General features: G+C 51.2%; 1 protein-coding gene and 1 non-coding gene across 3 annotated transcripts in view; one reads left to right on the forward strand and one right to left on the reverse strand.

Annotated features, from left to right (window-relative positions):
• Window positions 1–1,910: 1,910 nt before the first annotated feature.
• Window positions 1,911–12,534, reverse strand: part of DCAF1 (DDB1 and CUL4 associated factor 1) — a 59,620-nt gene continuing 48,996 nt past the window's right edge. For both annotated transcript variants that reach the window (XM_054594683.1, XM_054594684.1), the window contains exons 23-24: window positions 5,975–6,227; window positions 1,911–2,521 (exon numbers count right to left, since the gene is read on the reverse strand). In XM_054594683.1, coding sequence (XP_054450658.1) covers window positions 2,463–2,521; window positions 5,975–6,227 — 312 coding nt within the window. In that variant the 3' untranslated portion in view covers window positions 1,911–2,462. The remainder of the gene's footprint in view (window positions 2,522–5,974; window positions 6,228–12,534) is intronic.
• Window positions 11,772–11,873, forward strand: LOC129087816 (U6 spliceosomal RNA). Its single transcript, XR_008530939.1, has one exon. It is a non-coding gene; the product is annotated as a U6 spliceosomal RNA (small nuclear RNA).

A 12,534-nucleotide genomic window follows, 5' to 3' on the forward strand; every position in this document is an offset into this window, starting at 1 on the left:
CCTGGGTCGCGGCGGATGGCGGAGGGCCGGCTTCAGGGCGCGCCGCAGGGTTTCCCACACATCCACGGCCAGCGCCGGGGCACAGGGCAGAGCCGCCTCGCAGGGTGCCTTCTGGTGGGTGCTCAGGACCCCGCACACCGTCCGCCGGCCTTCTCAGGACAAGCCCAGAAAGTCCGGTGAAGACACTTCAGCCCGTACTCTGCCCGCCCTTCTTCAGCGATAAGGGGTTCTCAGGCCCTCAGAGGAACCAGTTCTCGGGGAGAGCCACAGCCTGTGTGGCCCTCCTCCTCAGACCCTCCTCTCCGCCACTCTCTTCCTGTGACGTGTGACTGAACAGGCGCTGTGACCTTTCAGAAAGGCCTTGTCCAGCACCAACTGAGAATACCCTCAGGCGGTCAGGGCCTGCACCCAGTGCCGCCCCTGGGATCCGCGTCCTGTCTAGGGTGTCGCCTAAATGCAAAACCAGCATGAGGCAAAATTTGCCCGTGACGGTTTGCTGCTATTCTGCGTGTCTCTCGCAGGGAACTCAGACCCCGAGCCCTGGGAGGACAGCCGCGGCTGATGCCTTAGCCTCTCAGGGCGTCCCTAAGGGCGTGTTGTCAGGTCGACCAGGGTTCTGTGTTGCTGTTGGAGGCCCCCGTCTGCCTGAGAGACCTGCGGGTGCTCCCAAGAGCTCCGGGCGGAGTTCAGGGGAAAGCGGCTTGGTTAACGACGAGAATGTCGTGCTTTTGCTATTTCTTTTAATCGTTTTCTTCTAATCTCTTCAGCACCAGCAAACTAGTCTACTGGTTAGGTGTTAGCAGCCTATTTAAGCTGAGGCGTGAAGCCACTTAGGAACTGAGACCTCTGCTCTGTAGAGGACCAAGAGGTACCTGTGCGACACAGGCCTGCTCCCGTGTGTGTGACAGAGGGTGTGATGCTCCGAAGCCCAGCAGGGCCTTACCAGCCCCTGGTGAGTTTTAGCCATCTTGTCTTGCCTGTTTACTTCACACCCACTTTCCCTCTTCTCCGAGCTATGCACCTGCCTTGACAGAAACCCAGCAGCTGTTACTCGGACAAACTCAAAGAAAGAAAGGGACTCGGGGGCCCCCCGTTCATGGTGGGCAGGAAAGGGGGCGGCGTGGGGCGAGCAGAGAGTTGCGCGGTTCCCTGGAGGGCGACTGTGGGGGCCTGGGAGGTGCCTGCGCACCCGGCCTGGCCAAACCCTGGCCGCTGGGACCCCGCCCTTCAGGGAAGGGCCGCAGTGCTGCTTCCACGCCCTAGATTTGCCAGCTCGTCCCTCGAAAATGCCCCAGGACCCCTCACTCGACAGCAGCCCCACCCCCGTGCCCCAGAGCTGCCTGCCCAGTTCAGAGCCCGGGGATGGGGGTGCGCCCACAGCGGGCGCTCACACAGCGACCAACAGCCCCTGGGGCAGAGCTGCGGGCGGGGGCCCACACGGGGACTCTGCTTTTCTCCCCAGAGGGCTCTTTTGGGTGGTGGGTCCCCCCCCCCCCCCCGCAACCCCGTCCCAGTCCTGGGCCACCTCTCGAGGCATCTCCACTGCCTGGCTAGAGCTGCGAGGAAAGGGAGGACAGGGAAAGGCCATAAACAAAGACAGACTTGTAGTTTATTTTGTATTTTTTAAAATAAATACACTTTACATTAAAGAAAAAGGCCTTTGATTTGTAATTTCCACACTGGGGAGAAAGAAGAAAAACGTTTCTTGAAAAACTGAAGGACAAAGAAAAATAGAGGGAGTGAACTCATATCCTAAGTTCCCTCAACTCCACACACCAGCACCCCACGCGCTCGCTGCCCCCGCCGGGAAGCCGGGCGCCAGCGCGGACGCAGCGGGACCTGCCTGCCTCCCGCCTCGCGCAGAGGAAAACAAATTAACCTGACAGCATGTGAGGCAACAAAACAGGTTTAAAAAATCATATATTATATTTATAATAAAATATTCTTAATCCTTATCAATTTAAGAAACCACGATTTCCTTTTCATTTAAATACGTATGTAAAAATGCCTCTATATTGTTCTTTAGACGTCATTTTCTTCCATAGAAAATGAAGTGGGGACAAGGACCTGGTGGATATAAGTTCATACCCTCAGTTATAAATGCCTGGATTTTTTTTTTCTTTTTTAAAATTTTCTAAAAAACTATTTCTTGTTCTTTAAGTAAAGGACATTATACAAAGAAAATATATTGTGAAATAACCCCAGAGACGTTTTTTCCCCCTTGAGGAAAGCTGTGTCCATCCTGGGAAGGGGGGCAGACTGGGGCCGACCCCTGCTGTCCTTTGCGGTGGTGACTTGTGAAGCATCCTTGGGTCCCAGGGAGATTCGGCGGCAGTCCTCTGAGCACAGGCCACACAGTTCCTTAAGGAGACACAGCCCTGGGAGGAAGGGGAGGGAGGTGTTTGGAATTCGTTTGACTCAGTTTCTCGCCTGCCAAGAACCTTCCACATGGTGATGGCTCCTCACTCATTCAGAGATAAGATGATGTCGTCTTCCAGATCGGAGTTGTCTGAGCTGTCGGCTGAAAGGTAAGCAGAGGGAGAGGCCAGGTTAGGCCCTGGGCTCACGGGAGGTGTTCAGGAAGGAAGCACCTGCGTGCATGCTTAGGTCTCAGCCAGGCTAATTACCTTTTCCAAAAGAGGAAAACACATCAATTAACTCCTTGGAGCTGGCTCTGGAGAATATGCTTCTTGGCAACAGCGGTCACCCCTGGGACCTCTTGCTCTCACCTTTGAAAGGACCTGGATGCAGTGTCCTCTTATTCCTAGAGGTCCACCCTGCCTTGGAGGCCCCTAAAGAGACCAGGCAGGACCCCCCCCCCGGCCCCCCAAGCTTTTATTCATGGTGCCTTCAATGGCTGTGAAGGGCAGGGCTGCGGGGAGCCAGGTGTGTGCCCCCGGGCCTCTGGAGTCTCGGGAATGAGCACAGGCCTGAGCCAAAGTGAGGGGTTTCTAACTCTGCAGCCACTCTCCTCAAAGGAGCTCACAGAGGCAGGCAGAGGTGGCCAACCTGGGACTCAACCCTCTGAAATGCTGGAGTGTGGTCTGCAGGGTGCAGCTGCCCTGATGGGCGGGGGCCACTGCGGCAGCAGCAGGCGCAGCCCAGCAGGGAGGATGGGAGGCCCAGCACCGTGTCTCCGGCTGACCGAGACCGGAGGGAAAGCTAGCCCTTGGTGCCTGGGGGCTCTAATTAATGTGCTGAGTGAAGGCGGCAGGGAGGGGAAGGTGTCCACTTTGATGACCCAGCTCGGGAAGCTGACATCACTTTGACCAGGGCCCCAGGGAGGAGCGCAGACCCTGACCTGTGGCCCTGCAGGCGCCCGCAGCTGTGGGGCCCCCCCAGGAAGGAGTGGACAGCGACTGGTCCCACGCAAGCCCCGTCAGCCTTCCCAGATACTTAACAGTCTCTACAAAGGAAATCTGAAGAAAACCAAAGCGTGTTCCCAAACCTCCCTTCATTCACTACCATCTCCTTTAGGACGAAAACGGAAGCGGATAAGGTAAAGCCAAGAAGAGCGTGGCCATGATTCACGGAAGTCCTGAAAATAAGCCAGAGAGACGCCTGGAGAAGCCAGCGTCCGGGGTCGGAACGGGCACAGCGCAGCCTGCCCGAGGGGCGTGGAGGGGGCGCTAACAGAGCTGCCCCCACCGCGGCCTCGGCTCCTTGCTGCCAGCACTTCCCAGAGCCAAGCACGTGTGCGCGGCCCATGGCAGAGCTCCCGAGTGTCCCCGCTCCGAGCCACCGTCACCAGACCCGCCTCCCAGAGATGTGTGCGACCACCAGCTGTGCAGCCACTAACAGTCTCGACAGCGTGGCCTTGCATCCAGGGACTGGAAGGCAGCTGGATGGGCGTCACCACGCACCCTTCCTTAGGCACGTAAGTCAGCTGCAGGGTCTGAAAGGACCTCCGGGGCTGGGACAGCGCTCAGGTGTCAGGCACCTTTCTCTCCCTTCCTCAGCCTTTTCTCATCCTTCCGGTGCTCGGGGAAGCCCCGGTCGGGCCGTCTCTTTCAAAGGCCCTGGGGCAATGGCAGTCGAGGTACAGGGACCCGATGTTTGCAATGTGGGGGGCAGAACTGACCTCCCGAGTCAAGGGGTTCTGCGCTGGGACAGGAAAAGCACGTGGGTGTGGTTCTCCCTGGTCTGGCGGGCTTTCCTCACACCCTGAACAGGCGCACAAGCCCCCAAACAACCTGGTGCTGCTGCTCCCAGGGGGGCCAGCGTGAGGCAAGACACTCGCCCACAGAGGGTGCAGGGAGGCGCTGCTCTGTTGGGAGTGGCTGCGGGTCTCTAACAGAAAGAGCAGTGGAGCATGCTGCAGACGCCACCTGTGTGTCACCACCTCGGTTCTAGAGGCCAAGCTAAAATGGCCTGAAGTTGTCATCTATTACAGCATTTCTACATGACGAACCTTCCCACCAGGTTAAAGTAACACTCTCACTGCTGAGAGAATTAAGGCTCCCCAGGCTGTCCTGAGCTAGGAATGAAAGGTTTCTAAGTGGAGTGGCTTTGCCACGCAGTTCCGAACGGGAAGGGGAGTGAGGCTCCGGTGTGCGGGTGCCTCCCCGAGCTGCCCTGTTCGCTGCACTGTCACCTGTAACTGTAGAGAAATGGAACTCGTGCCCATGTGTCACTATTCAGATGACAGAAAGGTTCAGCACAACTCGCCCTTGTCAATGCCATCACATGTCCCTTGCCCCTTAGTCCCTCTTACCTGGCTCTCTGACCGTGGCTGGGGACAAGGCAAGTCTTCCTGCACTGAACCACCTCAGCCTCCATATGGAAAATGGAGGCTGGTTAAACAGCACACGGGCGGATAGAAGGCACTGCCCCCCGGCCCCACGGAGGTGTTAGGTGAGAACGCTGCCCCCGCACACCGGCCGCCTTCCGTCTCGAGGGCCAGGAGTGTGCCCAAGGGACGCTTACCCGCGTCTGTCTCCTGTTCGCTCATTCTCTTGCCACCTCACACCAATGATCACAGGAAACCAAACCTCTAAAGACGCTTGGCCTCCCCTGGGGCCAGGCCAGCGCAGCACAGCTTTCCGCAACAATGGGAACATGCTCTGTGTGTGTGCGCGCGCGCGCTCTTCAGTGTAGCGCCCACATGAGGCTGCTGAGCACTTGAGATGTGAACATGAAAATGAGGAACTGAAATTTTTAAATTGTCTGCATTAAAATTTTAATGGCCACATGTGGTTAGTGGCTACTATACTAGGTATAATACAGTGGTGGCGAGAATGCTGGCCGGTCAGCTACAGAAAAGTGGCTGAACGTCACAGGGACCCACCCCGTCAGGCAGGGCAGCACTAGAAGAGCCAGGGCCACCGCAAGTGTGAGTCTGTCAACAGTGACGTGTCAGGGAGATGCTGCCGAATGTGTCCTCTGGAGACAGAGTACAGCTACAAATGGGAGTGTTTTCTTTCTAACTTGGAGTAAGCGCGGGGGGGGGGGGGCAGCACAAAAGAAGCCAGATAGGTCTGCCCCCGGCCTTTAAGGCGAAAGCAGATAGGAAGGGCCCCCAGAGGAGGGCTTTGGCCCCTTCAGAGCCTCCGGAAGGGGCAGGCTCAGAGGCGCCAGGCTGCCCTCGGGAGGAACTACATTCAGGCCTTCGCTTGGAGGCTCGCCCTCCCAACAGCCCAACCGTGACCTTGCGGTTGTCCCTGGCTGCTTCACGCTGCAACAGGACAGTTGAGAAGCTGCAACAGAGGCCACGTGGGCCACAAAGTGTAAGCACAGGCTGTGTGGCCTTTACAGAAAGCACTTGCCAGCCTCCGTTTTAACACTAAGCGATGCCAGCTGTTTGGTTCCATAGTCTGACGGGAGAGCAGAGGATGGAGATGGGAAACTGCTTTCCCACAAGGGGCCAGTTAGGGGGCACAGAACCTGGGGCGCAGCCACACTGGCCTGGGCTGGCACAGGGCAGGCAGCTCCCCCTGGGTGCACGGCCCGGCCCCGTGGTCAGTCCTGGACTTACTGTCCCCCAGGATCAGTTCCACTTCCTCGTCCGCGTCGGAGTCCTCGTCCTCTCCGTCCTCGCCCTCCTCTAGGAGGTTTGCCAGCTCCTCGTCAGAGGGAGAAAAGTCGTTGTCTCCATCATCCCCTGCGTTCTCGTTGTTGTCATCTTCCTCCAGCTCCGCCTCCAGCAGCTGGTCAGTGTCAAGGTCATCTAGATCATCGGTGTCATCGTCATCTTCATCGTCATCTTCTTCCTCCTGTTCTTCCTCTTCCTGGGGAGAGAGCACCAGATCCATGAGGACGAATACGGAGGCGGGGCTGCACGGGTGTCTCCCCTCTTCCCAAAGGCTGGGAGGGAGCGGTCCCTGGAGAGCGTGGTAACCAAGTTTAGCACAGACCTCAAGGGCCATCAGGCTCATCAGGGAAGGCTGAGACAGGCACGTACATGTCCCCCAAGACATTCAGAGCACCCCTCCGACAAGAGTGACTGACTACTCCCCGAAGGTATTACTAGTCCTGCTGCCCTTGCTTTACAGAGTTCTCGGCCATCGACACCCTAGGTTCCTAACTAACAACCCCAAGGGGCGCCTCTCTGTCCTGCATCACCCAAATCCAGGGAAATCAAATGAGGCCCTGGAACGAAAGCTTCTACGCCTGGAATCGACCTGTTCCTCTACCTGACAAAACAGACAGGAAACAACTGCTGAGTCATCAGCTCCACAGCCCGTCCAGCGCTCGCCCTCCAGCACGCCCGGCATGGGGGTGACCCCACAGCAGTGCTATCATGAGCAACCAGCAACCCGAGCCATCCAACAATCAGACTGACGATTGAGAGCAGGAACAGATCGCCCCTTTTTCTGCTACAAGCCACACATACACTGCTAGAGAAAACTGTCCAGGCTTTCATGCTTACGAGAACTTCCCAAAGGTGGGAGAACCAGAAAACGGAATACTGGGCTCTAGGTAGCCTAGGCTTGGTAAATGACACCTCCTAGCATCTGCCACAGATTTCAACTTTGCACTAGTATCCAAATTGTTTCCCTTCAAGCAAGAGAGGACACCACCTCTTTGATGAGAATGACAGGTGTTTCCAAACAAATGTGACCAAACATTCAGTAACTTATCCTCCTGCTCAAACATCAACCGTCAGCCTTGCCAGCAGGAAAAGACTCAATTTCTGCAATAGTAAAGTATAAAATTCATTTCATACATCAGTCTAATCAAGGTCAAGACAGAACAAGCCCAACATAAGCAGAAAACCTCAAAACATTTCTAATTCTAGAGCGACACTCAGTGCACTAAACCCCTGCCGTCTCCGCACGCCTCCAAGGTGGCAGCCCCTCTCGCTTCTCCCCCGGCTGTGGCGTGGCCCCCAGCCACCTGCTGTGTAAAACGTAGTTCACACCCGAGCCTCCTTACCGCCTTGACGTTTCCACGTTCCGTATTCTGTAAATTTAAACTCCTGCTTGTCGTCCTCCTGACATTTGCTCCTGGTGTGAACTATCCTTTAAAACTAGGTTCATTTCAGTCATAAATGCTTGTATTTTTCTCTCCTCAATGGCAGAATGTAATTCACATACATTTTAAACTTTTTAGGAGGGAAAAAAAAGCCTCTCAGGTGTCACCAACCAGGCTTACAGCAGGGCTGCAATCAGTAACAACTGCCACCACCTGCTTCTAATCAGTGGGGCCCACAGCACACGGTGTGTCCCGGGTTGCACAATGGAGAAAATAAAGAACAAGGGATTAATGCTCTTAATATAAATTTAAAGTCTGCTAGAATTAGTTTACAAGTAAAGTATTGGCCTTTCAAAAATCTAGGAACAGTGCTTAATTACTAAACTTCGATTGTGTAATTTTCCTAAAAGCCAACATCAGAGTTTACTGAACTGATTTTTAAAAGCAGCGCAGACGCCGGAGCTCCGATAGCCGACACAAGCCCTGGTGAGCGGCTGCCTCTCCGCTCCCGGCAGTGCCCGGAAGCAGGCCGGCCAGCGGCCCCGGGGACCCGGTATGATGGCTGTCAAACGCGCTGCGGGTGTCTTCATGCAGCAAAATAATGGTGCTGCTGTTCACTCCCTCTTGTTAATCTCCAAACTTATTTAAACATTAGGGCAAAAGACAACCATTTTTATGTTATGTACGTTTTATCTCAATAAAGCTTTTAAAAGTAAACAGATAACCATTTATATAAGCACTTTACACTGGACCATTTTATCCAGTGTCAGCTGACCACTCAGCAAAATAAACTCAGAAGCTGCCTAAGATGAAAAGGCAAATTCAAAGGTGTTGACCACACAGGTGCCTGCATCCCCGAGCCATTTAAGTCACACCTGGAACATCTGAGAGAAGACCTGAGAGCCTATATCCAGACCAGGACAAAACTTTAAATAGCAAATGACTCATGAAAATGAAGGCTCAAGTTTTAAAATTAGGTGAAGCACACAAAGCAAGTTTAAAAAAAAAAAAAAAAAAAAAAAAAAAAAGAAGCTGGCCCAAGGAAATAGTGAAGAGCCCTGGCCGGCGCGGCTCAGTGGACTGAGCGCCGGCCTGCAAACTGAAAGGTCGCTGGTTCAATTCCCCGGCAGGGCACACACTTGGGTTGCAGGCCAGGTTCCAAGTCGGGGGCGTGAGAGAGGCAGCCAATTGATGTTCCTCTCCCTCTCTTTCTCCCCTCCTTCCCCTCTCTCTGAAAATAAATAAAACTTAGAAAAAAAGGGGGGGGGTAGGGGGAAATGACAGACAGTAAATACAGCAAAATATGACTCTGTGATTCTAGGGTGACATGTAAATCAACAGATTTGAAAGGAAACTTGCTTAAATAGATATGGTCTTATCCCACTAGCATCTCTAAATCAAAAATCAGAACATCAAGGACTTAAGGGTAAAAACAGTTTCAAATGCATGACCTTCAAATGGAAAGCACAAGATGACCCTTAAGGACAGCGGTAGCAACACGTGGTGAAATGCGCTCCGAGAAACCAGGAGCAGTGCTCGCTCACCCACACTGCGCGCCTTCCCCACGTGCCCCGCCTTCTCCAAGCTAGAAAGCGCTCAGGCTGCTCTGCACACTGGGCCCTGCGGCCACATGGTAGGACCCTCTTGAGCCTGCAGCTCTGGCCCCCAGCTGTCCACCCCGAGGAAGCTGCCCCCTCCTTCCTGCATCAGAGCCGGCAGCCCTAATGACCACTCGACCCTGTTTCTGATATCTTTCTCCCTGAACCTCTCAGAAGGAAAGTTAAATAGAACCTCAGAAAAAGCATCAGTCTTTTTTCTGACTCAGACTCCCTGGAGAAGGTGGGACGAGGAGAGAGGAACCATTAAGTTGTTCCTTTATGGAGGCCTCTTGCTTCCACAGGCAGCCACCGAAGGGTCGCCTGTTATCACTCCATGTCTGCAAGAAGACCGAGGCCCAGGGGTAGCCCTCCAACTCCCAAGGTGTCCAGGACAATGCTAACTTCTTCACACAACTTCCTCCTCAAAGTCAGACACTGGGTGTCCCCTGGACCCAGGTGACAGTCCCCAGGGAAGACTACTGCCCACTACCTCATAAATCGCAAGGCTGTGTGGGAGGGTAGGGGCAATGGTACTGGTATCTTAGAAGAAAGCAGTTTCCGCTTCAGATTTCTGGTTCATGACCCTGACCTCTCCTGCTAAGGTCACAGTCAAGGTCACTGCTGCCCCACCTCCTACTGGGAGCCTGAGTAACTAAGGGAGACAGGAAAGGGAAATGGAAAGTATACAGATTGGGAAGAAAGAAAGAAAACTGACGTTTTGGAAGGTGACATGATTGAACAAAATCCAAAAGGAAAAAAATTTTTTAAAAAAACACCTCCTGAAACTATCAAGCAATTATAACAGGGTTGCAGGATACTATGTTAATTCACAATCTTTCATACATACCAGCAACAAACAAGTGGAAAAATTAAAAACAGTATCATTCATATTAGCACACATAAAAAAGAAATACTTGGGTATAAATCTAACAGAGTATGTACAAGATCTACGTGAGAAAAACTATAAAACTCTGATGAAAAAAATCAAAGAACCAAGGAAATACGGATACATGCTCCATGTCTGTGGACAGGAGAACTCAGTAAGCCAAGACGTCAGATCTGCTGAACTCGATCTATAGATTAATGCAATCCCAATAAAAATCTGAGTAAGTTATTTTGTGGACATCAACAAACTGATTACAAAGTTTTTTTATGGGGAGGCAAAAAACAGAATAGCCAACACAACATTGAAAGAGAAGGACAGAGTTGGTGAAACAGCGATCAAGTCAGCGAAGTACTGGAGGAGGACAAGTAGATCAATGGGACAGAGCCCAGAAAAGACCCACATGAATAGTCAACTGATCTTTGACAAAGGAGCACAGGCAAGACAATGGAAAAAGTCTTTCCATTAAACAGCGCTGTAAGAAATGGCCCTCTACAGGCAAAAAAAATGAACCTAGACACAGACGTCACACTCTTCACGAAAATCAACTCAAAATGGATCACACACATATATGTAAAATGCAAAATTATAGAACTCCTAGAAAATAACATAGGAGAAAACCTAAGGAGATGATCTTGGGTCTGACAATTACTTTTTAGATGCAACCTCAAAGAACGAGCCATTAAAAAAAAATTTGATAAGCTGGGCTTCCTTGAAATAAAAATTTGCTCTGCAAAAGACATTGTGAAGAGAATAAGAAAACAAGCCACAGACTAGGAAAAATATTTGCAAATGATATATCAGATAAAGAACTGTAAGCAAAAATATTCAAAGAACTCTTTAAAACCTAATAAAAGCATAAGTAACTCAATTTAAAAAGGGGCAATAGCTTTGACAGACACCTCATCCAAGACATACAGATGGAAATAAACATATCATATGTCATCAGGGAAATGCAAATTAAAACAAAAATGAGAGAGCCTTTCACTTAAAAGCAGCTCCCTGAAGCGGGGGAGGAGCCCAAGAGGGACTGTGAGAGAGGCCCCTTTCTGTTAGCCTGGCAGCAGCCACCAGGAGGGTCTCAGTTAAAGCGATTTTCAGAAGGCACTTTTATCAGCAGTAGGCTGATAAAAATCAACACCGAAATTCCTTTCTAATAAAATCTTAAACCACGCATTTTCATTATGTTCAGAAGTGCACAGCTAAAGGAATAAGCGCTTTAATTTCTTAGTTAAATAAATAACAACTACCACTACACACATATCAAAATGATCAAACTCCGAAACGCTGACGTCAACTGCCCGTGAGGATGTGGAGCAACAGAAAGCGCCCTCCGTCGGCGGTGGGAGTGCAACACGGCGCAGTGTCGCCCACCCAGGCTGCCCGGCGGTCTTCACAAAACTAAGCGCCTCTCACCGCCCAATCCAGCCCCAGTGCTCCCCGGTATTCACTCAAAGGAGTCAAAAACATGTCCACACAGAAACCTACACAAAATGTTTATAGGAGCTTTAGTCACAACTGCAAAAACTTTAATTAAGCCAAAACAGTACCTGCTGAGGCAGCACATACCCATATTTTGCCGTGTATAGTGCGCACTTTTCTGCCCAAAGTTTTGAGAGAAAAATAAGGATGAGCATTATACATGGGTAGTACAAATTCTGTATCTATATAAATGTTTTTAATTCTTTTATTTATGCTTATTACACGTTAAAAGTTTAAGTCTAGAAAGCAATATCCATATGCAAAAAAATACCCTGGAATACGACAATCTGTTTCGTTTATAAATATAAATAAAAACTTGAATTAAATTAAAACAAAAGATTTTTTTCCTGAATACTTGGGCCAAAAACATAGGTGCACATTATACACAGGAGCGCATTATACACAGCAAAATACAGTACTAAAATTGGAATGATACAGAGAAGATTAACGTGACCCCTGAGCAAGGGTGACATGCAGAACTCTTGTCCAAGACAATAGGGCAGGAAATCCCTGAACTCACCTACTCCCGCAACACATGGAATCCGCACCTATGGACAGCGCAATTTCCCCTGAAAAGCCAAGGGCTGACTTAACAGCTACTGAGCAAGGGTCAAAGTGTGAGGTCCATTGTGCTAGTCTTCACGGTAGCAACAGAAGCTAGACTTTGTTTTAAAGAGTAAGAAATAGCACTGGTGTGGCTCAGTGGCCTGAGCTCTGGCCTGTGAACCAAAGGGTCACCAGTTCGATTCCCAGTCAGGGCACAGGCCTGGGTTGTGGGCCAGGTCCCAGTAGGGGGCACGTGAGAGGCAACCACACACTGATGTTTCTCTCCCCCTTTCTCCTTCCCCTCCCTTGTCTAAAAATAAATAAATAAAATATTTTTTTAAAAACTGATTTAAAATAAAGAGTAAAAAATAGGGATGATATCATCTGGGGGACTTGCCACCAGCATGGTTTGCAAGCAGTGCCGTCACCCCAGCGGCAGAGCCACGCCACAGCTGTGGGAGCTTCCACACCTAGGCCAGGCCTAGGGGTGTCTGCAGCCACATCACACTTAGGCTTTCTTTATTAACTATTTAATAATGCCATACATTTTTATAAGGTTAGGTTGTTTATTTGAAAGCATGTTTACATTCCATATTCCAATAAAACCATATT

The sequence above is a fragment of the Pteronotus mesoamericanus genome, unplaced genomic scaffold (assembly GCF_021234165.1).
Source record: "Pteronotus mesoamericanus isolate MK-2021 breed Mesoamerican mustached bat unplaced genomic scaffold, CSHL_Meso_final scaffold_533, whole genome shotgun sequence".
Classification (NCBI taxonomy): Eukaryota; Metazoa; Chordata; class Mammalia; order Chiroptera; family Mormoopidae; genus Pteronotus; species Pteronotus mesoamericanus.